This window comes from Orcinus orca, chromosome 10 (assembly GCF_937001465.1).
Source record: "Orcinus orca chromosome 10, mOrcOrc1.1, whole genome shotgun sequence".
Taxonomy (NCBI): Eukaryota; Metazoa; Chordata; class Mammalia; order Artiodactyla; family Delphinidae; genus Orcinus; species Orcinus orca.
Genome location: NC_064568.1, coordinates 41362613 through 41390386, shown reverse-complemented (window position 1 = coordinate 41390386; position 27774 = coordinate 41362613). Strand labels below are relative to the sequence as shown.

The 27774-nt window shown below is 46.1% G+C and overlaps 2 protein-coding genes across 5 annotated transcripts in view; both read right to left on the bottom strand.

Moving 5' to 3' along the window:
• The window catches only part of FYCO1 (FYVE and coiled-coil domain autophagy adaptor 1), an 85835-nt gene extending 80231 nt beyond the window's left edge, over nucleotides 1-5604 (bottom strand). For 2 of the 4 annotated variants that reach the window (XM_033413202.2, XM_033413203.2), the window contains exon 1: nucleotides 5446-5604. The gene's annotated coding sequence lies outside the window, so the exon portion shown is untranslated. Of the gene's footprint in view, nucleotides 1-1782; nucleotides 2431-5445 lie in introns of all 4 variants that reach the window. The other 2 variants (XM_049716288.1, XM_033413205.2) reach the window with 2 other exon arrangements.
• A 2370-nt stretch (nucleotides 5605-7974) lies between these two features.
• Nucleotides 7975-27774, bottom strand: part of XCR1 (X-C motif chemokine receptor 1) — a 32105-nt gene continuing 12305 nt past the window's right edge. Inside the window, exon 3 of the mRNA XM_004283846.4 lies at nucleotides 7975-12654. Coding sequence (XP_004283894.2) covers nucleotides 11636-12654 — 1019 coding nt within the window. The 3' untranslated portion in view covers nucleotides 7975-11635. The remainder of the gene's footprint in view (nucleotides 12655-27774) is intronic.

Sequence of the window (27774 nt, the reverse complement as noted above, 5' to 3'; positions counted from 1 at the left end):
TACCCTCAGGGCTCTGCGCCCTCCAGTACTTCAATGTGTCATCAGCACAGTATTTCTCAGAATCCTGTCATCTGAGGTTTTTACGGAGGTTTCATTACATAGGCATGACTGATTAAATCACTGGCCACTGGCCATTTATGCCACCTTCAGCCCCTCTCCACTCCCCAGAGGGGTCTAAGGGTGGGGCTGAAAGTCCTCTGGCAACCAGCCCTCAGGCAGAAGCTATCTATCCAGGGGCCCATGAAGAGTCATCTTATTAGCATATGGTTATGCTTATGGTTGAAAGGGTTTTGCTATGAATAACAAAAGACACTCCTATTACTCAGGAAATTCCAAGAGTTTTGGAAGCTCTGTGCCAGGAACCAGGGTAAGAGATCAAATATATATTTCCTATTATATTACGGGAATCACAGACTTCTGGCATGGACCAGTGCGATCCTGACCTCTACAACCCATTGGCAACCTGCTCTCCTAACTCAGGAGACACTCAGAGATTGCTTCTATCCACACGGCCATGGGCTCCAGGACTCCAGCGCCTTGCAAGGCCCCCAAAGTGCAAATCACCTCCATCAACCCAGGGTCCTTGTTGCATGACATTGTGAACACCTCCATCACTGTCTCTAGCAAGCTCTTTCAAATACCAGAGAAATTCATTTTATAAAATTTGGGGGAACACTGGATTCTCTTGCCAACAACTCAAAATTATGTTTAAGCTTATCCAGAATGTCTGAAAACATCCAATCTTCTGGTAAAGAGGAAAAGGGACTAAACGCGTTTTAAAAAATTCTTATTTATTACTTGGTACTGTTACCTGGGTTCCTCGTCACAGCCTATGTATTATTTTAGAGGTAAAGGATCCTCCCTGACCTCCAAATTCCTCCCATACCTGCCTAGATGTGCCTTAAACAACAGAGATGGCAGTTCAGTCCCAAATTAAGATACGAAGACGCTGACTCATGGAAACTTCTTTACACTATGGTACAAATGACTAATACTCATGATGTTGCCCCCAAACTGGCTCTGGCAGGAGAAACACAGTGCCAGCTGAAATTGCCACTTGCCATCTGCCTCTACAAGGATTAAGCCACTGCAGTCATTGACCTTCAAGACATCCTGAAAGGAGTTCAGGGTGGAGATCAGGAATGAGGCACTCTGTGCTCTGGGAAAAACTGGCAGAACAAGCCTTCCGATAGTTCGATATTTTCAGGAGAAGATTTTACGAGCCTAAATTCTTCCATCTTCTCGTATACAGAAAAGCACTCAAATCATTAACAGTGACATCTGCTCCTCGTGACTAGCAGCAAGCCTTGCCACAATGTGTGACTGACTGCACGCACCCCCTCACTAAAACCATATATACTGACCTTCCCCCCCTTACCAAAACTTAACTCACGGCTCTCATGTTGTGTATTTTTTTTTCAGTTGACAACAGCATCTGAGTAGCCACATAAGGAAAGAAGGATCAGAAGGGGAGGAGGAGGTCTGGGGCATAGAAGACAACCCTGCCCTGCCTGCCAAATTTGCCATACTTGCTCCCAACACAATAGCTAAGACATGACCCAGAAAGGGCACCATACAGTCGGCTCCTCCCCGACTCCCAAACAAGCTGGGGCATACAAGTTGTCAGTTCCACCCTGACTGGGAAAGAATGTTAACAAGGACAGTTCAGACCAGTCAAAAGCAGGAAGCCTTTCCGAATAGTCCATTGCCTCGGCCTGGTTCAGCACACCCAACAGCATCTATCTAGTTACCACCTATGGAAAAGGGGCACTTGGCTGGTACCTGCAGCTGTGAAGGCCTGGAGGTCCTGGGGCTCAGTGCTGAAACGGTCAGTGGTCAGGCAGACTGCCCTCACCAGAGCTTCTAGATGGTGCCCAGGAGAGTGCTCAAGAGTTTATCAGAGGCCAGCTCAGAGGCCAAGATTTCAGCACACGTGAACAAAGGCTCATTAGGCGACACAATTATAATCAAAGACCTATAATTAAAGGGCTGACCAACTGCAGGCCTGGGTCACCTCGCCCAAACCACTCCTTGCTTGTAATCTTCTCTTTCTTAAAGGGAATGAAGACTTGAGACTTTGCCATCACTTCTTGAAACTTCTCTTGGCCCCCTCCCTCCCACCAACAATTCCAGGTCTCTTGGTCACTCCCCCTGGAACATACGCAAAACTGGCCCCGATTCCAGTCTGCTGACCCAGGAGAACAGGGTCAAGAGGGACTTGTGGTTGTGCGGTGTTGCTTCTGGGCTTGGAGAAAGCTATCTTTTTTACTAAGGTGGGCAGTTGCTCAGGAAGGAGCCACATATCCACATTTGGGGGTGCAGGGCGGAGGTCTTGCCACTGGAAAGCCCAGAGAAAACATCCAGGAAGCAATGGGCAAGGAAAGTGTCTTCTCTTCTCTCAATCACAGCTGAGTCCTGCCAAGCTGGACCCTATTCAGAATGCAGAATCAGATTCATCTTGTGAAATTTCCATTCCCTATCATGTAACAAATAATGCGATAAAGATTATGCCATGATTGGGTGAGCCCCATGGTACATTTAGTTCAAAGTATTGACCTCTTCCTACTGTGTGTGTGTGTGTGTGTGTGTGTGTGTGTGTGTGTGTGTGTGTGTGTGTGTGTGTGTGTTTTCAGATACAGTGGAGAGAGGTTACCCTTTACCTTCCTCCACGGAGGAGGTGTGCAAGGAGAAGAACAGACATTCTCGGTGGTTAACTTTGGCTGAGGCTTCGAGGCCCCGCTCCCGACCCAGGCTGTAGATGCCCTGGAAAAAGCACCTGGGGCTACAGTTCCTTCCAGCTCCACATTAAGCCACCACCTCCGGTTCAGTTGCCAGCCCACCCTGGACCTCTTACAGGGATCCTCCTCTTGGCCTAGCCCTCTGCAGACTGATGGCTTGCTTGGAATGCTTTTTCCCTTCAGGATTTTCTTCTGGATTCCAAGGGCTCCCCTAACTCGGTTTTCTGCCCCAGGCCAAGGGTGTAGTACCCCAGGCTCCTGAGATGGTTAGCCGGACCTGCCCTTGGGCTCTGAAACCAGCCACACTGCCACAGGACTATACCCAGACCACAGACTCTCCTTAAGTCTGTCCTCCGAAACACACCGGCACGCACATCCTCATCCCTGTGAGGAGGATCTGACCCAACTAGAAACAGGCACCTGGTTTCTTTCAAACGCCACAGAGAACAGCAAGGACCACTGGCGGCCACTAAAACCACCAGGCTGACTGGCTCCAAAGTGAGGAAGAGGGAGAAACACCTCCTGCCCAAATCAGCACAGTTCTGTCATCCTCATCTTGTAAAAGCCAGGGAGCCCATGCACTCTGAGGCCGAAGCTCTTATGAGGACAGTACAGTAACACATCTAAAAATAGCATGATAAACAGAGACCCATGGAAACAGTTCCAAACCCACCCTACTGATTGATTTAGGTGTTCAAACAGAGGCTATTAAACCAATCAAAAGCTTAAAAAAAAATCTGGCATTGAGATCACAAACAGGAAATATTGTTTATCTTTTGAGCAACACAATGACATCCATCCACTAGGTGAACAGATGTTCACAAGGCCAAACTCGAATCATCTCTGCTCACAGACGGCCTCTGGTTAACGAATCTTACCTGCTCTGCTGCCTGGGCTGGCTAGTGAATGTGGCTCCAGACTTTGAGTTCCTATCAGTGATTTTCACCATGACACCACAGCTAGACAATACGCTTCCTCTGCCTCAGGTTTAAAGACACTTTGGTTTTGAGTCACCAAAGCTGTCCTTGGAATCACCAGAAAATGCAGGTTACCCATTAGCCAAGCCTCTCCCCTAAAGGGAAGACGGGGACTGCCATTCTTGAGTGTCTATTGTATGTTCTAGAGGCAGCAGCCCACAGTCTCAGTGACCAACATGGGACAAAGTTACCAACTGCTCTGATCTTGTGCTGTTTTGGGTGGTTCCTCTTGTCACAAACATCTGTGGGGGCCATTCCATCCCAGAAGGACCAGGTTAAAAGCATGGCTCCTGAACCCATGCTGGTGTCCCAAAACCAGTCACAAGGAGCAAAGACCATCCAAAGAGTAGCTAGAGGATCGACTCTAAAGCAACACAAAAATAACTGGAGTAAAATATTAACTGTAGAATCTAACAGGTGGGTATATGTTCTCTATACAATTCTTTCAATGATTCTGTATGTTTTCCCAAATTTAAAAACTAAATGAAGCATTACGCAAAGAACACTTTTAGCAGAAACAGAAAATCTTTTTCCTAAAGCCTTTTCACGTTCTTTTAATCAAAGAAGGCCCCGTCCCATCACTGAGACAATTAACTCTGATTTCCAGGGTGATTAATAATAACGGCTCATAACTGGTACAGGGCATTCAATAATTTCTGAACAGTAGCTCTCAAGGGAGGGAGGGTCAAGTGGAACCTACTCAACATGGGCCCACTTCAGAGGGGTGGGAGCCACTGAAAGCAGAACCTCAGCGTGACAGCTCTTCCCCAGCTACAATACCCAGCAGCCCGCATTAGGCAGATGGCAGGGGAGTTAAGCTTGCTACAGAGCACAAGGCTGGAAGTGGCAGGAGAGCAGTGAGCAGATTAACGCCTGATCCTCTGCCCTCAAAGAGCCCCTGACCCATTTCTCTGTTGGGAAAGGAAACTGCTGTGGTAAGACAGGCAGAGGGACAGAGAGGCTGCGGCCAACACCGGTAGTTTCAAAGAGTGCTCTATTTTGCTCTGGAGGGGGGCAGCGGATGGAACTGTGAAGAGTGATAAGGGGCATCAGATGACACAAGTGCACTATCTGGGAGCCACGTGTTTAAGGTGTCAACCACACATGCTTTTCTGAGGAAAAGTAAAATTCAGCCCTCCCCTTACACCCTCCGGCCTAGGTTCTTCATATCACGGACCCTAGCCGAAGTCCGGTTGGCCCAGGATGAACAAACCGTCCCCTTACGAGAGGGGAGAGACCCGGGCAAAGTTAAGTCTTGGAGTTTTGCAAAGTTAAGGTCTGGGCTGTCCCGGCCCAGCTGAGCCAGGAAATACGCCTCTTCAGGTTATCGGCTTCTTGGACAATGCAAGCAGAAACTCGGGGACCTGTCCCTCCTGTGCTTAAAGACTCCAAGACTTGTTCTGAGACCACACATGTGGGATCCTTGGCCGTCGGGTGTTTTGGAACTGGTGTTTGGGCGGAGGGGGGAGGGGGGCTGTCTGTCTTTCTAACTGATTACCAGAGGCAGCCTGGGTTCCAGGGTCAGATTCACCGGCCCTAGGTGCTTCCTAGGCCCGCTGGGCAAGGGCATTGGGCAAGGGCTCCGGCAGAGTCCGTGGGACACCCGGCATAAGGGCGGAGGCGGTAAGGGCAACAGGTGACAAGCCGCGCCTGGAGGGAAGTTCTCCGCTCCGGAGACGACAGCAACTAGAGGTGCCCCATGAGTCCGGACGGCCATCCGCAACACTTACGCGCTCGTGGGTCCACGCTGGGACAGAACCGAAACTTTCTGCTGCCAAGCGGAAGAGTACGAGAGCGCGGTGTATGCGGCCATGATACGCAGACCCCTCCGCAGACTGGCGCAGACTACAACTTCCAGCATGCTCCACAGGGCCTCTGTCTACAACTCCCATCGGACCCCACGGACAGAGTGCGGACTACAACTCCCGGCATGCTCCGCAGAGCTGATGCTCACAACGCCCACTGGTTCCATGGCGGCAGCCGGCTTTAAATTAACCCTTGCAATCCCTGGGAGTACGTGTGTCCACAAATCGTATGTCTGGGATCCTGAAAGCAGTGCTGTCCACGTGTGGCTTTTGAGAACTTGAAATGTGACTAGTTTGAGTTGAATTGTACATGTGCTGTAAGTGCAAAATACACCTGAGTTCCAAAAGAATGTAAAATAGCTCATTAACATTTTTATATTGATTCCATGTTGAAATAATAATGTTTTAATATATCGGGCTAAATAAAAAGCATTATATATTGCTGGGCCTAATGGTCTATCTTTTCATCCCCCTTGCTACTTAACACAGGGACCTGCTTAAAAATCACTGCTCAAAAACTATGTGTTAATGAATGAACTATCACTCCTAACCTCCCTACTCTCTGCCCAATTTCTATTTATAAGTTACATTTTCTATTTATACGTTGTGAAGCACTCTGAGGCTGCACTCAATAGAACAAAATGCACTCATTAGTAATGAATGGTCACAAGAGAGGAGAGGAACAGTACCTGGAGTACTTCAGCCTATGACTGGACTCCAAAACACCCTTCTACCTCACAGGACTTAGCTGTTGGTGTCCAGTCAGGAGCCATGGCCCAAACATTACAAATGCACAAAGAGGGGAGTTATCTGGTAGAATAATTCAGGAAAGGAAATAGATTTAGGCTATGGCATCTCATTAGCCATCTTTTCTGAGTTAGTTGTAGAGAAGGCAGTGAGTTAGATGAATGGAATAGTCAATTTGTGGGAGCTGGGGAGAAGTGATTTCCATCCCTCCTGTTGGGATGGAAACAATGAAAGGAAAAGGGAAGAGGGGGAAGGAGATGGCAAAGGGAAATCATTCATCCTGAAATGCAGTCCCCCTAAAACTGAGTCCCCCTGCCAAGGGAACAGACACAGGTGGGTACTTCCTTCCCCAGACTCCCACAGTTCACTGCAAAGTGCCTTGGAATAATTTTAATGACACATTTAAGGTGTCCGTTCCCAGCTGTGTGGACAATCAAGCCAGGTCATTCTCTCTCAGTCAAGAGGGTTCATCCAGGTCACCTGGAAAAAGGGCCAAGATTCCCTGGGACAAAAGTAATCCTATGGAAATCTTTCCCCACACAGGAATGACCAGAGGCTGGCCAACTTGAGAGTGGCGCTTTGTGGTCTCACTCCCCTCAACGTGGCCCTCCCATAGCCTTTGCACAGGGCCCGGAACAGGCCCTCTACAAAAGTGGCCAGGGACCTGCTGGAGGTCTACATATCCCTCCCTCACCCCCACCCTCGTCTCTACTCCCCGCAACCATCCAATTCCACGTGCCATCTGTTGCCCATGTCTTCTCTCTAACTGTGGGTGATGCTCAAAGCTGATTTTCTTTTTTCTTTTAGTACGTTTTTTTTTAATTAATTTATTTATCTGGTTGTGCCAGATCCTAGTTGTGGCAGGTGGGCTCCTTAGTTGCGGCTCAAGGGCTCCTTAGTTGCAGCATGCAAACTCTTAGTTGCGGCATGCATGTGGGATCCACTTCCCTGGCCAGGGATCGAAGCCGGTCCCCCTGCTCTGGGAGCGTGGAGTCTTAACCACTGTGCCACCAGGGAAGTTCCCAAGGCTGATTTTCTGAAATGATAAAGTCAAGGAGCCAGGCAGGCCACCTTTGTCATCCTTTGGTCCTTCTAGCCACACTCTTTTGTGGAGGGGATAGGGGTGTGGGATGTGGGGGGATTGCAACAACCCTACACCTAAAATCTGGGCTGACCCCAAGGTGGAGAGGGGAGCTCTGTACTCGGAATAACTTGGTGAGGATTTAGGATAACTTTCTTTCCCTTACCAAAATCCCCTGCAAACCTGCCAAATATATCCTACCAAGTTTTCAGGATGCCTGAAATTCCCAGCAGGAAGTGGTATCATTCCTTCTGGCTGGAGGGTTGATCTTTGGAAGGTACTTGTTCAGGCACCATGGGTCACGAGACAGAAAAAACCTTGGACTTGAAGGCAGAAAACATAGGTGCCAGACCACGGGAGAGATAGGGACAGAAAGCTGAAGCTAGGAGCTCTCAAGACAGACTTGGCCTCCTGGACAATTTCACCTAAGGCCTGAATGGAGCCAATTTCCTACCATCCTGACCCACACAGGGCTTGTTTGACACTTTATCTCCAGTCCTCCTTCTGTATCACTCCTTTCACCCAAGATCTTAACCCAGATCCTTCATAAGCAGAGAACTTTTGAGAATCCTAAATAATGATCTTGGGTAGAAATGAAGGGAACATAACCAGTCTGAGGTAAGTCAGTACATGCTAATCTTTTATTTGCATATATGATACAGTGATGCTTTCTGTTTTTATGAGATGATTTTAAGAATAATTCATATTTGTCCCGTCACAGGCAGGTTTCATAAATGAAAGCCGCGAGTTCAACAAACCAGGCACTGTCCGGGCTGGTGGCCCAAGAGAAGAGCTCATGGGAAGCCCATTGGGGTGGTGCCTGGTGTTGACCGGAAGACATAAGCAAGTGTGAGAAGAAGAAACAGAGGTAGAAAAGAGTCAAAAAGATGGTCTCCTATCCACTTACTCAACCAACCACAAACATTGCTGGGCACTGAGGGAGGTTCTAGACATGCAACATGGGGTTTGTGCCCTCAAGGAACTTCCACTCTGGCTTGGGTCATCTGAGGTCTGGGGCTGCCCCAGGCTTGCAGGCATGTTCCTATTTAGAGATCAGCAAGGTTTCTCTCTTGCTGATTTTGTCCGAGAGTGTGGAGGTGGAAATGCTGTGAAGAGGATCTTCCCTCAGAGCTGCTGTGGATTTTTTATGCTCCAGGAGTGGTAGGAGGTCTGCAGCACCGGGTCCAGGGCACCATTTTTTGACTGGAGTAGGAGGGATAGGCCCACAATGGTCCAGTTGAGGTTGAGCAGTGGTTTCAGTGGGTAGGGGGAGGGGAAAGCAGGAGGTTGTGGTCCATGCAGAGTGTGGTCAACAAATGTGGGGTGTGGTCACTGGGGTGCAGCTTGTGGGTTGCTTCCTTCAGCAGTCCTGCCCAGGTTCCCTTTCTGGTAGGACGGATGCCCCTCCATCTTCCCATTCATCCCTCTCCTTCTCTGTGCCTCTTCCCTTGGATTCCCAAGGAGCTAGATTAGGAGAAAACTCTGGATTAAAAAGATTACCCCGGGAGCTAGTCTACTAGGGATGCCAAAACATCACTAGAAATGCAAAGAGACAAATGTGATTGTACTGATGAAGTGCTCCCAGGGATACAGCTATATGTGTTGAAAAGAATACTTAGGTAAGTATCTTGGGATGTAAAGGAATGGGATGGGGCGAGAAGACGGTGGAGTGAGGGCATGCATGCTCTGTAGGGATACAAGCTCCCCAAACCTGCCTTCTAAGAAGAGTGGGCTCAAAACCTGCTTTGGTTTGGCGAAGTGGGTGTGTCAGTGGAGTCCTCAGCTCTTCTGATCCCTGGGCTCAGCCCGCCCTCTGAACAAAAGTTGAATAAAATTGTAATAATATCAATTTGAAGGAGTGCAGAATGATTAGCCTGACCAGAAGCTCATAGGCTTAGCTCTGACCCCATAACTGTCTTTCCTTTTGCTGTTCCTTTCTTCTGTGGTGAGTGATGGCCCCACCAACTGGCTATAAGTCCACAGGAGTTTTATCCCTTCAAGGGTGCACTACCCAGCCCTCTCCAACAGGTGCTACAGGCCTAATTCTTAAAACTAGACCCTCACTCTTCCCCAGTCAGCTCAAACTCCTTCAAGGCTGGCTGCCCAGGGGCAAATAGATCATTGATCAATTGCAGCAGGAAGTGAAGGGGAAAATGCTTTACCAGCTCTCTAGGCTCCAGGTGAGGGCTCTATTAGTAGCTACTTTATTCAACAAGCATGTATTGAGTGCCTGCTGAGTGCAAAGTCCTGCTCAAGGGACTGTGGAAGACTCTGGAATTCCCATTTTCAAGGAGTTGCAGCCAAATGTTCCTAACTGGGGTGCATGTCAGAATCACATGGGGAGCTTTTCCAAAGGCCCCTCTCCAGAGCTGAATCAGGTTCACAGATTGAGACCAGGTCTGTGGGGTATGGGGAAGCTCAGAGGGTGGTTTTTATCTATGTCCTTGGATGTGAAGCTCTGGGACAGTGTAAGAGACAGGCATGTGTACCACTAACTAAAAAGCAAGGGCAAGTTTACCCAATGCCACAGAGAGAGATAAGCAACGTGCTCTGAGAGTGGAGACTAGCAAAGAAAGGTTAATATTTATAAAGCAGCAGCCTGGGCAAACAAGGTAGAATATGTCACATGAGCGTGGCTCTCACAAAGAGCATAAATTGTAAGAATAATGACAGCTATCATTCTTTTCTCCCACTCAGTACACAGTGATAGAACACCAGGGTCCACTGCTCGGCAGGGTGCAAGACCAGGTTCCTGCTCTCTGGCAGTCTGCAGTGTGATGGGGCAGGGAGATAGGACACCCATAGGTGTAACTACGACATGCTGGAGAGCGCCAAATACTATTTTAGAGAGAACAAGCGGAGTGCTGTAGCAACCCAGAGAGTGCTCTTCTGATTTACAGGTTGTGGACACCTTCCTGAAGGAGCTGGCATTTCAGCTGGGGCTTGTAGGTTAGGGAGTAGAAGGCCCAGCATGACAAAGGCCCAGAGGAGACTGGGAAAAGGGTATCTGGGAGAGGACCCGTGGCCTTTTGTGGCTGGATCCCAGGCTGCTTGGGGGGTGGGGGCTTAGGTTGGAATAAAATTAGAAAGAATGGAAATGTTAGTTGGCACCAGATCGTAGGGGCCTTTATTTACATGCAAATAAAGCCTACGGTGTTTGGGCTTTATTTGCCATGTAACGTGGAGCCACTGAGGGTTCTGAAGCACCCTGATGTCAATGCAGAGGACGCTTGGTGGGGAAAGAGATGAGCAGCAGGAAGGTGCAGAGGAAGTGAGGCGGTTTGGGGACGAAGCCACAGGCATGTGAGAGACACTGGGAAAGTAACATCAACAGGACTTGGCGGTGGGAGTGGGAGTGGAGAGGAAGGAAATGCAGGGCTCAAAGATAACTTGGTTTTGGGGGGAAGCTGGGACCATCAACCAGGAGGGGGAGAACATTTTAGATGGAACATGATGAATCGGAAATGTCAGCTCAATACCCAGCTGGAGAGGAGGCGATGCTGGAGGAATCTTCAACTCTGGATGCCTTCATCAAGGTAGGTGTTTGGTTATCTGGGCTTCAGAGCTGGACTGTTGGCACCTGGAGGGTAGCGTCTGCATCTCATTCATTTTTACATCCTCCAAATAAATGCCGGCAGAAGATGGCACTTATCGCACTCATTCTTAAGATTATAGACTAAATATGCCAGTGCCGGTTCACGTGCTAGCAACTGGAACTATGATACAGAACATGTCTCGAGTCCAGCTGCGGGTTTTTAGAGTCCAGATTTCCTTTTGACTGTGCTTATTTGAGGATGTGATTACTTTTGTTCTGCAGAGAGCCCCATCCGGAGCCAACCCCCTCCAAAATCAGCTGGGACAGCCCTACCGTCAGGGAGGGGAGAGACCGTCTTGCCAGCAGCCTACATCTGCACAGTTGAATTTCAGACCCTCATAACATCTTGAGGGATGCTCCTTTCAGGGCATGCTTTCCTATTTTAGAGCCTTCTGAACTAAGCAAGGATAAGAAATCCATGTCTGAATGAAAGAATAAATGCTAAAAGATTTTCTCAAAATCTAAGAAACGTTTTTCTGGATGGCAATATAAAATTTCCAGATGGGGAAATTTTCCGCAGAAGAGGGGGCATATAGGACCCCTTGACGTAATGTACTTCTTTCACCCCCGTCGCTGCAGTGGTAGCGTGTCCCAGAGCTGTGCCTTCTATGCTCCTTCCTGCCCTGCTTCTCCTTCAGCTCCACCTCCTCCGGCTCCTCTGTCTACCGCCACCTGCTCCACCAAACTCCCTCTCAATAAAAGGAGATGCCCTCATAGGTGAAGGCACCTGGGGGGTGAGGTGACAGGGGAAGGCCAGGTGCCTGTTGCCGGCAGAGCAAGAAGTGCCGGAGCAGACTTTTGAGGTGTCTGCGGAACTTGACCCCGACAAAGACGTAGAGCACCGGGTTGAAGCAGCAGTGGGAGAAGGCAACGTTGCGGCAGATGAGCAGGGCATAATCCAGCTGCTGGCTGACCTCGCAGCTCCGAATGACGCCAAGTTTCAACAGTGTCTGCAGAAACAGGATCAGGTTGTAGGGAGCCCAGCTGAGGAAGTATGCCGCCACAATGGTGAAGATGAGCCTAACTGTCCGGTGGCGCCGTTTGGACCGCGAGCGGAACAGGGTCCTGAGAATCTCCACGTAGCAGAACAGGATAATCCCCAAGGAGAGAAGGAAGATGATGTTGTGCTGGTAGACTGAGGCTAGGAACCACTCGAGTTCTGAATAATCACAGCCCGAAGGGAACACCTTGTGGAAGATGGCATCGGGGATGGAGGACAGGATGCTGGCTGCCCACACAGCTATGGTCACCAGCACGCGGCGCTGGAGGGTGTGGACACGCAGCGATGAGATGGGACTCACCACAGACAGGTAGCGATGGATGGTCATGATGGTCAGGAAGGAGATGCTGCTGTAGAGGCTGATGGAGAAGATCATGTTGAGGAGCTTGCAAAAGAAGTCTCCCAACAACCAGCCCCAGTGGTACCCCAAGATCCACACGGGCAACAAGCAGGAGAACGCCAGGTCTGAGAGACACAAGTTGAGGATGAAGACGTTGGTGAGGGACTCCAGGCTCTCATACTTCACCAGGACCCACAACACCAGGCTGTTGCCCACCATGCTGAGGAAGAACACCAGGCAGTACAGGATGGTGGTGCTGAAGGTGGCAAAGACAAAGGTCTTCTTCTCACACAGAAAGCTCTGAGGATCATACTCAAAAGGGGTGGTGGTCTCCGGGATGTCTGAGGGCTCCATCCAGACGCTGAGAGCATCTGAAGTGATACAGACATGGAGTTCAAAGCCATGTGGTTAGGCTAGAGAGCAATAGGACCCATGATACAAAAAAGTGTAGTCCATGTTCCAGCTACTGGGCGGCGAACTATTTATAAGGAAATTAGGAACTTTTGCCAAAATGTGAAGTCACTAAGCATGCTGTTTAGTCTGGTTAGCATTTTTTCTTAGCAAGACTTTCTTGAAGGAAGTGACACATTAACTTACAATATGTCATAAGCCCCTTCCCTTCTTGAAGACTGTCATTTGAGTAACACTAAGCTAGACCAGTGTCCCAGTAGGTATAGGAGAAAGACAGTGGAACTGGATTCAAAGACCTGAGATCAAAGGTGGGGCCCAATATCACGTTCCTGGGCAAGCTTTTTAACCTTTCTGAACCTCGGGTCCTCATCTACAAAACAGCACTAATGATCCCAGGGTCATTCCTTCATTTATTCAACAAATATCTACTAAGAATTTACTATGCCCACCCGCCTTTCCTTCTCCTCTCCCTCTGTCCCTCCCTTCCTTTCTTCCTTCCTCTGCTCCTTCCTTTTCTTCCTCCCGTAAAGTGTACAAACCCTGATGGCAGGATTGTTTCAGGAAACTTGCTGTCTCCAGGAACTGGTCCAAAAGGAGAGGACACAAAAGGAGCAAACATCTCTCTCACGTAAATCCAATTATGAAATCATCTCAAGACTTCAGTGAATGTTGAGCATCTGGGAGATCAAATCCCCACTAACACAGAGGATTAACTCTCAGAGCAGAAAGCTTCATCATCTGGGAGTTTGGTCTACAGAGTATCTTACAAGCAAGTGGAAATCCTAAGTGTCCAATAGGAGGGGAGTAGCTAAGAAAACATATGGTCAAATTGATTTAATCCTCTGTGCTAGTGAGATTTTAGAAATAGTGAGACTAGGACTTCCCTGGTGGTGCAGGGGTTAAGAATCCGCCTTCCCAGGAAGATCCCACAGGCTGCAGAACAACTAAGCCCATGCGCCACACTACTGAGCCTGTGCTCTAGAGCCTGTGAGCCATAACTAGTGAGCCCACGTGCCGCAACTACTGAAGCCCACATGCCTAGAGTCTGTGCTCCACAACAAGAGAAGCCACCGCAACGAGAAGCCCGCGCACCGCAACGAAGAGTAGCCCCCGCACGCCACAACTAGAGAAAGCCTGCGTGCAGCAGCGAAGACACAATGCAGCCAAAAATAAAATATAAATAAATAAATAAATAATTTTTTTAAAAAAAGAAATAGTGAGACTAGAAGGCCAAGGAGACAAAAGATTGAAGACCTGGAAATTTCACTGAGAGAGGGGCAAATGAAGCTGCAGGGCCTCAGAGAAGGATGGGAGACTTGGATGAAGCAGCTGCCTGAAACAGATAAGAGAACTCTCATCATCCACTATGTGTCAGGCACTGTGCTAACACATTATACTCAACTGCTCCCTTAATCCTGCAACGCTCTCTCTTAAGATGTGACCATTTCCATTTTATAGAAGAGGAGACAGGTTCAGACTGGTAAAATGACCTTCTCAATGTTATAAAGCCAGGAAGCAGCAAGGAGGGCCAAGACTGGAACCCAGGCTTTATGACCTTGTATTCTGAGGAGGAGAACTGGAGAAATAATTTCCCACTTCCTGGTTTGGGACAGGAGGAAAAATAGCGGTGAGGGTGCAGTCTCAAAATGTATCCTATTTTAGGTAGTTAAATCAACTTGTGTCTCTAAACACAAAAGTGAAGATAGTTGAAAATATTAATATGGTTGTTTTGTTTTGTATTCTTTTGATATCTAGAGAGGGATACGTATGCTTTTGCATGTTTCCTGTCCACTTCTGTTTCTTATTTTTAGTGTTTATGGATTTTATTCATTTTTCTACTTAGGATAACACTGTTTTTCTTATGGATTTTTAAGAGCACTTTACTTAGTCTGGTCAACCCATTCTGCTTCTGACTATGTCTTATGGTCTTACTTTTTTGACATTTAGAAATTGGGTACTTACATTTTAAAGAAGAGCTTATCTGACTCAATACAACAACCCTTAATGACCAATGACATATGTCAGGTGCTATGATAGATGCTGGATTATATAGTATGAACATAATAGACTCTACCTACAAGAAGCTTACAGTTTAGAATGAAATCAGAAATGATACAAATATCTGGGATTTCCTGGAGATATTTTGGAACAGGGGGTTTGTAAGCACCCTTCATATCGTGTAAAGCCAAAGCTGGTTGTCTGCAAAAAAATTTTTTAAAGGTACTAAAACTCTAGCTAGACTGAGAACAAAAAGAGAGAGAACACGAACTGTCAATAGCAGGTATGAAAGAGTACTTATTGCTACAGATCTTACAGACTTTAAAAGAATAACAGAGAAATATTATGATCAGTTATAACAAATTCAACAACAAACGAAATGGACAGATTTCCTTAAAAATTCAACCTACCAGAACTGACATGAAATGATATGACATAGTCCTACCTTTATTATAGTAATTTAGTTAACTCTAAAAAACTGTCCCAGATGATTTTTCTAGTGCCTTCTGTCAAACATTTAAGAAAGAAATAATACTGATCTTAGGCAAACTACCTGAAATACAGGATGGAATAATTCCCAAATTGTTTTATGAGGCCAGCATAGCCCTGATACCAAACCAGAGAAGAATATTACAACAACAGAAAACTATAGACCAATATCCCTCATGAAGACAGACATAAAAATCCTTAACCAAACATTAGCAAATCAAATCCAGCAATATATTTTTTTTAAAATTTTTTTTGCGGTACGTGGGCCTCTCACTGTTGTGGCCTCTCCCATTGCGGAGCGCAGGCTCCAGACGCGCAGGCTCAGCGGCCATGGCTCACGGGCCCAGCCGCTCCGCGGCATGTGGGATCTTCCCGGACCGGGGCACGAACCCGTGTCCCCTGCATCGGCAGGCAGACTCTCAACCACTGCGCCACCAGGGAAGCCCCAGCAATATATTTTAAAAGGTTAATACGTCATGACCAAGTGTTTATCTCAGAAATATGAAGTTGGTTTAATATTTGAAAATCAATCAATTTAAGTGACCATATTAAGACAAAAACTATATGATCCTTTTTGATAAATGCAGAAGAGCATTTGACAAAACTCAACACTCACTCATGATATAAACACTCAGCAAACTAGAAATAAAAGGGATATCAGGTACCTACAAAAAACATTCCAGTGTTTTGTTGGTTATTGATTCATTCACTCAAAATTTCAGAGGAGCTGCCAGTCAGGGCCTGGTAGGCCTTGGGCACAGAAAGAAGAATGGTGCCAAACCCCAAAGCTCTCCGAGTTACATCCTAGGGGTTTGGTTCCCTTTGCCTGTCATTGCTCTCCCACCCCATCTCTGAAGCCCACTTCAATTCTAACAGAGTAACTTTAGCTTTCTGGTCCACATTATAATTTGGATTGAGAAATACACCTCTCAATTACCCAAACACTAATAATAACAATGCCTTACATAGAGACTTACAACCAAACACCTCCACTTTCTTTAGCACAAGGAAAAGCAAAGCATTATATGATAGTTGTACTCAAAGCACGGTCCACAGACCTGCTTTTTAGCAATACAGGTTTTTGGGAATCCTCAGATCCAGGGAATCAGAGCCTCTGGAGGGAGGGCTCAGGAATCTGCATTATTTACCTGCTCTCCAGGTGGTTCTGATACCTACCCGGGAGTTTAAGAACTCCTGCTGTAGGCTATTAGAAGTAGAGGAAAACATATGTTTGAAATGTTTGTAAAGGAACTCACCTATATCTGCACCTCTTTACACGCTTCTTGAGGCAGAAATGGTGCTTCTTTGTTTCATATTTTGCGCAAAGAAACCGAAACACCCACCCTGCCCAGTAGGCTAGAGGAAGGTGGGGGAAGGCTAATGTGCAGAGTCTCAGAGGGAGACAGAGGGAGAGACAGGGAGTTTTCCTAACCCCCCTCTTCCCACCACTAGGCGTCCTGGCTTGATCTGCTCCCAACCCCCCACTCCACCCAAGACCTCATGTAGAACCTGGCTACGTCACTCGTCACTTGGAAAAGAGCTGGTCACCCAGCCTGTCTCCACAGGAAGGTGGGGTCCACAGCTTAGGGGTCATCTAAGCCCCTGGGTTCCACCAAGGATAGATGCAGGTAATTTTGGAGTTGGAAGGGATCATAAAAGATAATGTATTTTTTTAAAGTGGTATTTTAATCTTATCAAAAATTATACTTGATTAATGTACCAGTAATGCTTTATTATTATTTTAAATTGAAATAATTCATGTAATAAAAAATTTAGCATTTTAGATTGTATAATTCAGTAGTTTGGGGCATATTCACAATGTTGTACACCACCATTACCATCCAGTTCAGAACATTTCCATCACCCCGAAAGAAATTCATGCTTGTTTGTCAGCAGAAAATCCTACTCCCTACCTCGCTCCATCTCTTGGCAACCACTAATCTACTTTCTATCTCTATGGTTTTGCCTATTCTGGACATTTCATGTAAGTGGAATCATATGTGACCTTTTGTGTCTGGCTACTTTCACTTAGCATAATATTTTGAGGGTTCACCCATGTTGTAGCATGTATCAGTACTTCATTCCTTTTTATGGCTGAATAATATTCCACTGCATGGATAAGCCACATTTCAACCAGTCATCAATTGAATGACGTTTAGGTTGTTTCTACTTTTTGGCTATGATGAATAATGCTGCTCTGAACATTCACTTGTAAATTTCTGTATGGATATATATTTTCAATGCTCTTGGGTATTTACCTAGGAGTGGAATTGCTGGATTGTTTGGTAACCCCATGTTTAGCTTTTTGAGGAACTTCCAAATCATTTTCCACAGAGCTGTGCCATTTTATTTTCCCACCAGTAATGTATGAAGGCTCCAATTCTGTTGATCTTCACTGCAAAAATGGGATCGTATCATGTACACTGATTTATCCTTTTTCCATTAAACAAAATGGCACGAAAGCCTTTCCAAGTCTTCTTCTTTATAACAGCTGGAAAGTGTTCCACTGCATTATGGTATCAGGATTTACCTATTTTCCTGTCAATGGACATCCAGTTTGCTTTCAATTTTTAAAATTATCACAATGCTGCAGGGATTAAAGGTATATCTAATACATACACCTTTAATGTACTGGTGTTGAATTACTGTAGGATGGATTTCTAGAAGTGGTGCCTTTCTGGGTCATAGGGAATGTGCATTTTACATTTGGTAAGTACTGCCAAAATACTTACCATTTAGAACCTCTAAAATGGTTGTATTTATTTACATTTCCAAAATAGTGTATACCTGGTCAAAAATCAGGTGTCACTAACTTTAAAACTTTTGTTCATTCTGAAAGGATACTTGTAGCATCATGTTGTTTTGATTAAAATATTGTTATTTGGAGTTAGGAATTTTCTCTACAGATTTATTGTCCAATTGTGTGTGTGTGTAATTGTTCCTTGCTGAGGGAGATAATTATTGCAAGGACTCATATAGCAAGTGTTTAACAAATGTTTGTTCCCTAAATATGAAGACACAATTTGAAACTAACATTTTCACATTTCCTCACATTTGGTTTCATTGTGAAAAAAGTTCATGCTCTTGCCTTAAACAGAAAGTTCTAAAACACTGGTCAGGCTGGACAAAGATGGAATTGAGTTCCAGCCTCATACAGACTCGACATACAGAAGGGGAAGTTCAGTTCTGGGTAAAGCACAATGTGGATAGGGGCCTGGTTATCACATTCAGGGTCTGGGCCCATCTGTGGGCAAGTGGGATCCAGGGCAGCATCAGAGGTCTTTGGCATCAGCATCAGAGTGGGGCTCTTGGTGGGAATTAATTGCTGTTAATAGGGGAACCACTGACTCTAGATCCCCAGGGTCTCATGATCTAATTGGACCAAGTCCAGCAAGATGGATGGTTCTGTTTGAGCCTCAGCCCCATGCACATGAGAACAGGCACAGGCATGGGCAAATGAAAGGTCTTGCAGCTTTGGGAGCCCTTGGAGACAGCATCCTGGCTTCACTGGGAAGTACATTCACAGGGCTCAGGAGGGAGGAGGCTGACAGCATCCAGAAGGCCCATCCACCTCTCTGTGGGAACATCTAGCCCCTGGCTGGAGTGGCCCTAGTGGGAGAGACTAGAGCTAGTGTTTGATCTGGGCAGAGGTATGCTGGAGCTGGCTCATACCAGCTTGTGTGCGTTTCATTTTTAGGAATTTTACAAGTTGGTTGCTGTTGCATTAGTAGCATGAAATCAACCATGGTGGAAGTATTGACACCTTGGAATCTGGCAATCACTGCGAATCAGGGCTTTTCCCTCTGGAGAGCTGGTTGTTAAGATTTACCAGCACACCACTGGATAGAAGGTTAGCATTTTCTCAGAATTGCTCCAAAGATAAAGTCCCAAATTCCTATCCTTGCTGGTGTAGTGGTATCATTCAGGATTCCAGAAAGGGACAGGTGGCCCTCTCAAGAGGGTGACTGAGGACAATGCAGGGAAAGGACTTTTACAAAGGTGTGGGCAGGGTGTAGGGAATGCGAGCAGCGATGGTGAAGTACCCCTGGGCCAGCAAGAGTGGGCAGCTGCCACTGAGCCCAGGGCTAAATGCACAGGAGAAAGAGCCACCGAAGGACCTGGTGAGACGGGCCCTACAAGAAGGTTGCTGGACACTGGATGTGGATTTTGGCAGAGGAAGTATTCACTTCCACCACTTGCCCAACAGAGAGAGAGCCAGAAGAATAAATACGCCAACCTCTTTCTCCTCCCACCCCCCTCCACCCAAACTCCTGCTGGTGCCTTCTACTGGCACCAGCAGGGAGGCAGGGGAGACTGTTGATGCAGCCCATACAGGGGAGCCTCAGAAGCAGAGGCGGGTGAGGAAAGTGGAAGGCAGACCTGGAGGGATGGAAGTAAGGCATCCAGTTCAGAGACTTAAGCGGTCCGTCCCCATCCAGCTCATTTGATGCACGCTTCCCTTGCCCACTGCACTCGGTGGCCACACACGCTGCTTCCTCCCTCCCCCGCTAGTTCATTACCCCTCCTCCTTGGCTTTAACTTCACCCTCCCGTTGCCTGTGTTCTTTTACACCTTGTCATTCTTCAAAGCAATTCTCTGCTAATGCTTATTATGCTTATCATTTTTAACCAATAATGATTCATTTAACAATTAAAATACCAGCAGCCAACATGTACTGGCACTTCCCACATGCCAGGCACTGTGTAACTGTTAGGCTGTATTCCAGAGGGCAGGCACCATATCTCTGTCTTGTTCATTGCTCTCTCTCTCCAGTGCCCGGGACAGAGCCTGGAACACACTAGGAGCTTGACAAACATGTGGAGTAAAACTCCTCACAAGGACCCTAGCAAGTGTTTCCCAGCTCGTCTGTAGTATGGGAGATTACATATGGCTGCAAATGTTTTACTGCTCCTTCCACTGAGAGGCAAAGTCTAACTCCATTCTCCTTGAATGTTGCTGCTCTTGGTAACGTACTTGACTGATAGAACGTGGTGAAAGTGAGATTCTGGGACTTCAGCTGGGTCCCTAACATTCTCATTGATAGCCTTGAACCACCGTTTATGAAGTCCAACTCCATGAGGCCACCGTGCTGGTGAGGCCACATGTGGAGCGGCTGACAGTTCTGGCTGAGCCCAGCTCTCCAGCCTTCTCCGTCGGGGCTAGACCTGGGAGGGAAGCTGCCTTGGAGCAGCCCTCCATCTCCTAGCTCAGTGGCATCGAGGGACCGTCACTGACGCCACACGAAAAAGGATTACCCAGCTGAGTGCTGCTCAGGCTTCTGAGTCACAGTTTATGAGATATAATAAAATGGCTCTTATTTTAGACCTCTATATTTGAGAGTGCTTAATTACACAATAGTCAGAACTTATAATATTGGTTAGGGGGAAATCCCTATGCTGATTTTCTATCCCACCTTTACCCATCCCACGTTCTACGTGCCCCTTGACGACTGTCATCACCCAGAGTCTTGTTGACTCTCCAGCAAGTCACCTTTGATGTGCTTTAACAGAGGTGCCCACTCAAGGGAGCTTCCATGTGAACATGGCTGGGAAATCCCCCAAGGGCAGGCCTGGCTGCTCTGTAGGCAGCAAAGGGAGCTGAGTGGTTCTGGGTCAACTGCCAAATCGTCACATGGCCCCCCTCAACCTTTTGTGACGGTGAAATCACCGACTCCCGGGGAGAGGCCCTTTCCTTGGAGGCCTGCTCTGCCCACCCGACCACGCACAGGCCTGGTTGGGGAAATCAGGCGCTGGCCAGGGCTGCCCCGGCTTCCACTGCTGCCCCGCTCCCCGCTGGTCCCGTCCCAGGCAGAGCAAACACTGCTGGCATCACCAGGACTTGTCTGTGAGGAGCTTCCAAGGGCCACACGGGTTGCAGCTAGAGGACTAATCCCTGGGGGTGTGCTCTGAAGGTGTGCAGGGTTCTGAATGGAGCCTTTTGGACGTTTCTGGCAGCACCGCAGGCTAAAGAGACGCCTGAGAGGCTTGAGGCCTCTTGACCTTCTCCAGGGCCTCCGGAAGGGGCCGCGTGCGGATGTCCCTGGGGCTTTGCCAGCCCATCCTGAGCAGCAAGGTCTCCCTCTTCTCACTCCCACCGGTGCTCCTCAAGCACACTTGGGTGGGTGGGTGGGCGTCATGACAGCGTTCCTGGCAGAGGCAGCAAGAGTTTGGAGAAGAGCGAGTACAGGATGTGTTCGTGAGGCAGCGAGACAGGTGCATCAGGGCCAGACCTCACAGAGCCTCGGACGCTCCTGGATGCCCTTGGCACAGCCATCATTTCTGCACTATGTGGGGCTCGTGGGAAATACAGATTCCCAGGCCCTGCCCAGACCTATAGAGACAAGCTCTTCAGGTGAGGCTTGGGCTTCTGCATTTGTGACAAGTGTCCGGGGGGTTCCGAAGGAAGCCAGACAGTGTAGAGATTAATACCACGGGCTCCAGAGTTAGGCTGCAGGGGTGCAAACGTGGACTCCAGGATTCAGTGCCCATGGAATTTTGGCACCTCAGTTTCCCCACGTGAATTGCAGATAATTACAGCATCAACCTCACGGACTTGTTATGAGGATTAGACAAAGTGAATGAGTTAGGTACTTAGGACAACGCCCAGTGAGCGCTCAATAACCGGACGATGGCAGTAGATGCAATGCAGGAAGCTGTACCTTCAGTACAGGGTCAGATCTCAATAAATGTTTGTTGAATGGAGGACAAGAGAAAAACATGTTCAGCCATACCACTGGCACAACCATGCCATGAACATTTATTTTTATAGCAAGCTCTGGCATTATTCTAGGTGCTGGTGGTTCAAAAAGGAATAAATCATTCCCTGCCCTTAAGATGCTCACAGGCTCACAGATGTGGAAATGGGTGGTTAGGATACAGTGTGTTAAGTGTGATGTGAGGGACAGGCTCTGGGCATACCAGCCTTGGAGAGGCAAGGAAGGCTTCCTAGAGGAGGTGATGTCAAAGGGAGATCTGAAGGATGAGTAGGAGTTATGCAGGGAAAGGGGGCTGAATGCCAGGTGTGGGGGAACATTTATGCAGTAGGGCACATTCTGAGCCTCCCAATGACTCGAAGTGAGAGAGACGTGTGGTGGAAGAAGCAGACCGCTAGGGTTTGAGGCTGGAAAGATGAGCAGCATCAGCTGGCTGGGTTGAGTTGGGTTGCCCAGTGCCTTCAGGTCTGACTAGCTCATCTCACGCACTGCACGTCCTTATCACGAAGATTGCCTCGTGTGTCACTGAATAACGGTCCCCTGGATTAGTCAGTTAGCACCCTGCTTCAGTGTCCAGAGTATGAAAAGTCACAGAGGTCCAAATCCCTGCCCAAGTCACTCTCAAGTGGAGGAGTGTCAAATAATTTGGAGTCCATGTTTCAAAATCACCACATGGAGATTCAGGGAAAAGTTCCTGAAGGAGAGGACATGGGCCAAGTCTTGAAAGGTGAGTAGGACTGAACAGGGAGAGAAGAGGAGGAAGGATGTGCCATTCGGGGATCAGCAAATGTAAACATCAGGAGATAGGAGGTCTTGAGGCTGGGCCAAAGGACTCAACTTAGGCTCGAGACGAGATGTGTGCCGAGAGGGGTGCTGGGAGATGAGCAGGAGAGGGAGGCAAAGGCCCTTGGGTGCTAAGCTCAGGAGTCTGAAATTCATCCTGAATGGAGAACTAGTAAAGGGTTTTAAGCAGAGGAATAAGGTGATCCGTGGATTCACTAGGATGCTCTTGGCTGTAAGTGACAAAGCACAGGACTGAAGAGGCTTAAGTGGTCGAAGCTATTAATTTTCCACAGGAAGGTAATGCTAGGGTTGATGCAGCAACTTGGCGATGTCATCAAGAACCACGGCCCCTTCTACCTCTTGTACTAGCCTCAGCGCCTCTGTAGCATCACTCCTCACAACTACAAGATGGCTGCTATGGCACCAAGTATCACGGCTTTGTAAAGCATCCAAATCAGGAAGGAAGGAGGCATATGTCTAAACAAGCAGCTTTCATTGGGGGCAATTTTGTGATGTCTGGGGGGCATTTCTGGTTCTCACAGCTTGAAGGAGGTACTGACATCTAGCAGGTAGAGGCCAGGGATGCTGACAAACAGGACAAACTCCCATGAGAGAAAATTACCAAAATGGCAATAATACCGAGGTTGCGAAACGATGGTCTAAACGGATTGGGTGCCCTTAGCTTATACACGGAGGTGAAGTTGTGTCACTGCACGTTTGGAGCTAAGAGCCCAGAGATTCAGTTTCATGGCTTAGCTGCTAAGGGACACTAGACACTGCCAGATATGTCAATGTATTATAAAGTTACAACCATATGAAGTTCTAGATAGACTGAAATGTAAGAAGTGAAACCAAAAAAGGGGGAAAACAGAAATAGTTATCAGATGGATGGGGAACGACTTCATAAACATATATTTACATATATTGCATATAAACATAAATACAATATGTCTATGGTTTTCAGCACATGTCATTTGAGGAGGGTATTATCATCTGTCAGACAGTGAATTGGTTTGCAGGATATAGCTTGCTTTCTTCTTGATACATCTTTAGTTCCTGGAATTTCTATTCTATTGTAGTCAGTGTAGTGTCTTTTTTCCTTTCAGTTTTCTGAAGCAGAATTAGTTGGACTGACCTTGTTGTGATAGGGGCAGTGATGGTGGGAAGTGGGGAAGAAGCTGACTTAGAAGGCAGGGGTTGCCAACATACAAGAAATTCAGCTTGTCTACAGTCAACTCAGACCCTTAAATGTCACTGGTATTTCTGCTGGAGGTTTCTGGTTTGGCCTAATTCTTTTAGAGATGCAATGCTGAGTTGGTACTTTTTTTTCCCTTCCTAATCAGCTTCCTTTTCCTGTTTTTTGCTTACCATGGTCTCTGCCATTAGCCTTGTTTTTTGCAAATGAGAATTTGAGCTCTGCTGGTTAGGTGTGGGTATAAGTATGCCATGGGTGTGTGTGTGTACATGCGTGTGTGTGGTTGTGTGTTCCTGTGTGTGTATGTATAGATTTCCATGTCAACACAAGTTGGCTGGCAAAGTTCTGGACTCCTTCAATGATAAAGATGGGTCTCCTTCTAACCCACGCTCACTATGAAATCAACAGCTGAAAAGAATATAATAAAAATAGTAAACCAACTTACTGTACCCGAAAATCTTCAACAAGTGAGTTACTGGAAAATAAATAGCACAGTTTTCAATAATCCAAGGATCAAACAAGACTCAAGGGGAATTAAAAAAAACACATTGAATGGCATAAAAGTGAAAATACAACATCAAACTTTGTGGGACACAGTTAAAGCAGCACTGAGAGGGAAATTTTTAGCACTAAATGCTTACATTAGAAAAGAGAAAATGTCCCACATAAATAATCTAAGCACCTATCTTAAGAACATAGAAAAAGAAGCAAAATAAACTCAAAGTAAGTAGAAGGAAAGAAAAAATAAAGAGAAGAATTGATAAAATTGCAAACATAAACCCAAGAGAAATGAAACAAAAAAAGTCTGTTCTTTGAAAAGATCAATAAAAGTGATATCCTCTAGAAAGACTAACGAGAAAAGAGAAAGACACAAATTACTAATATCAGGAAGGAAACAGTGGTTATTGCTACAGATTCTGCAGACATCAAAGATAATAACCAAGGACTTCCCTGGCGGTCCAGTGGTTAAGACCCCGCACTCCCAATGCAGGGGGCCCAGGCTCAATCTCTGGTCAGGGAACTAGATCCCGCATGTCGCAACTAAAAGATCCCACATGCTGCAACTAAAAGATCCTGCATGCCACAACTAGACCTGGCGCAGCCAAATAAATAAATAAAAATATTTTTTAAAAAGATAATAATCAAATAGTATGAACATCTATATAACTTAGATGAAGTAGACTAATTCCTCAAAAAACACAGGTTACCACAACTCACCCAATATGAAATAACTAAATAAATAAACTCACCCAATATGAAATAACTAAATAAATAAACTCACCCAATATGAAAGGGCTCACCCAATAAGCCCTTCAAGGAAACTGAAGTCATAATTTAAAACTCCTGAGAAAGAAATTTCCAGGCCCAGATAATTTGACTGGATGATTCTTTTAAATGTTTAAAGGAGAATTAACACCCATTCTACATAACCCTTTCCAGAAAATAGAAGAAGAGAGAATACTTCACACCTCACTTTGTGAGACCAGTATTACCCTGGTACCAAAACCAGACAAAGATGGTACCAAAAAGTACATATAATAACTACAGACGAATATCCTTCACAAATACAAATGAAAAAACTCTTTAATAAATATTAGCAAATAGAATATGGGGTTTATTCCAGAGATGCAAGGCTGGTTCAATACTTAATCAGTGAAATCCACTGTATTAAAAGGCTAAAGAAGAAAAACCACATGATCATATCAACTGATACAGAAAAATCATTTGACAAAATTCAACAACTATTGGGACTTCGCTGGTGGGGCAGTGGTTAAGAAGCTGCCTGCCAATGCAGGGGACACAGGTTCAATCCCTGGTCTGGGAAGATCCCACGCGCTGTGGAGCAACTAAGTCCGTGCGCCACAACTACTGAGCCTGCACTCTAGAGCCCATAAGCCACAACTACTGAGCCCGTGTGCCACAACTACTGAAGCCCACGTGCCACAACTACCGAAGCCCACGTGCCTAGAGCCCGTGCTCCGCAACAAGAGAAGCCACTGCAATGGGAAGCCCGCGCACCGCAATGAAGAGTAGCCCCCGCTCGCCGCAACTAGAGAAAGCCCACATGCGGTCAAAAATAAATAAATAAATAAATTTATTAAAAAAAAATTCAGCAACTCTTTATGATAAAACTCTCAGAAAAAACTAAGGATTGGGGGGACTTTCTCAATTTGATAAAAAATACTTATTAAAAACCACCAGTTGGGCTTCCCTGGTGGCGCAGTGGTTGAGAGTCTGCCTGCCGATGCAGGGGACACGCGTTTGTGCCCCGGTCCGGGAAGATCTCACATGCCGTGGAGCGGCTGGGCCCGTGAGCCGTGGCCGCTGAGCCTGCGCGTCCGGAGCCTGTGCTCCGCAACGGGAGAGGCCACAACAGTGAGAGGCCCGCGTACCGCAAAAAACAAAAAAACACACCAGCTGACAAAATACTAATGTTGAAAGACAATGTTTTCGCATAAGATTGGGAGCAAGGCAAGGGTGTCTATATTAACCACTCTTGTTCAATATAGTACTGGAAGCCTCGGGCAGCACAGTAAGCAAAAGGAAATAAAAGGCGTACAGGTTGGAAAGGGACAAATAAAACCGTCCCTGTTTGCAGATAGCATAATGGTCTACCCAGAAAATGCCAAATATCCAAAAACAAAACAAAACTGAAACAATTCCTAGGATAATAAGTGAGTTTAGCAAAGTTGCAAGATATAAGATCAACATATAAAAATCAATTGTATTTCTATATATTAGCAATAAACACACAGAAAGCAAAATTTAAAGTACAATATTATTTACAATCTCTCTCTCCAAAAAGAAATACCTGCGCATAAATCATCAAAATGTACAAAACATGTACACTGAAAATTATGAAATGCTGATGAAATAAAAAAGATCTAAATAAATGGAGAGATATTCACGGGTTGGAAGATTCATCATAGTAAAAATGTCAATTCTCCCTCAAATGATATATGGTTATAATGAAATTTTTAGCAAAATCCTCCAAGATTTTTTGTAGGCAGAGACAGACTTATTCTAAAATTTATATAAAAAGCAAAGGATTTAGAATAAATAAAACATTTTGAAAAAGAAGAAAGGAATGGGAGTAATCCCTCTGTTCTATTTCAGGACTTATTACGCAGCTATAGTAATTAAGACCATAGTATGGGCAGAGGGGTGGACACCCAGATTAATGGAAGGGAATGGAAAGCCCAGAAATAGCCCCACACCAGTAAGGCCATCTGATTTTTGACAAAGGTGCAAAAGCAATTCACTGGAGGAAGGATAGCTGACTTTTCAACAAATGGTGCTGGAGCAATTGGATATTCATAGGCCAGAAAATAAATAAGTAAATAAAAAGAACCTCAACTTAAATTTTGGATTTTATATAAAAATTAACTCAAAATGCATCACGGATATAAATGTACATATAAAATTATAAAAACTTTTAGAAGAAAACATAGGAGAAAATATTGGGGACCTAAAGCTTAGTGACAAGTTCTTAGACATAACACCAAAGGCATAAACAAAAGAGAGATATATTAGACTTCATCAAAATGAAAAAGCTTTGCTCTGCAAATGATCCTGTTAAGATAAGCTACAGACTGAGAGATAGCATTTGCAAACCGCATATCAGACAAAGTACCCATGTCTAGAATATATACAGAATCCTCAAAAGTCAGCAGTAAAAAAACCAAACAATTCAGTTAAAAATGGGTAAAGAACTTGGAGAGACATTTCACTGAAGAGAATATACAGATTGTAAATAGGCACATGAAAAGATATTCAACATCATTAGCCATGAGGGAAATACAAATTAAGACTATGATGAGATATTACCACATACCTATTAGAAAAGCTAAAATAAAAACCAGGGGCCATGCCAAAATCTGGCAAGGATGTAGAGAAATGATC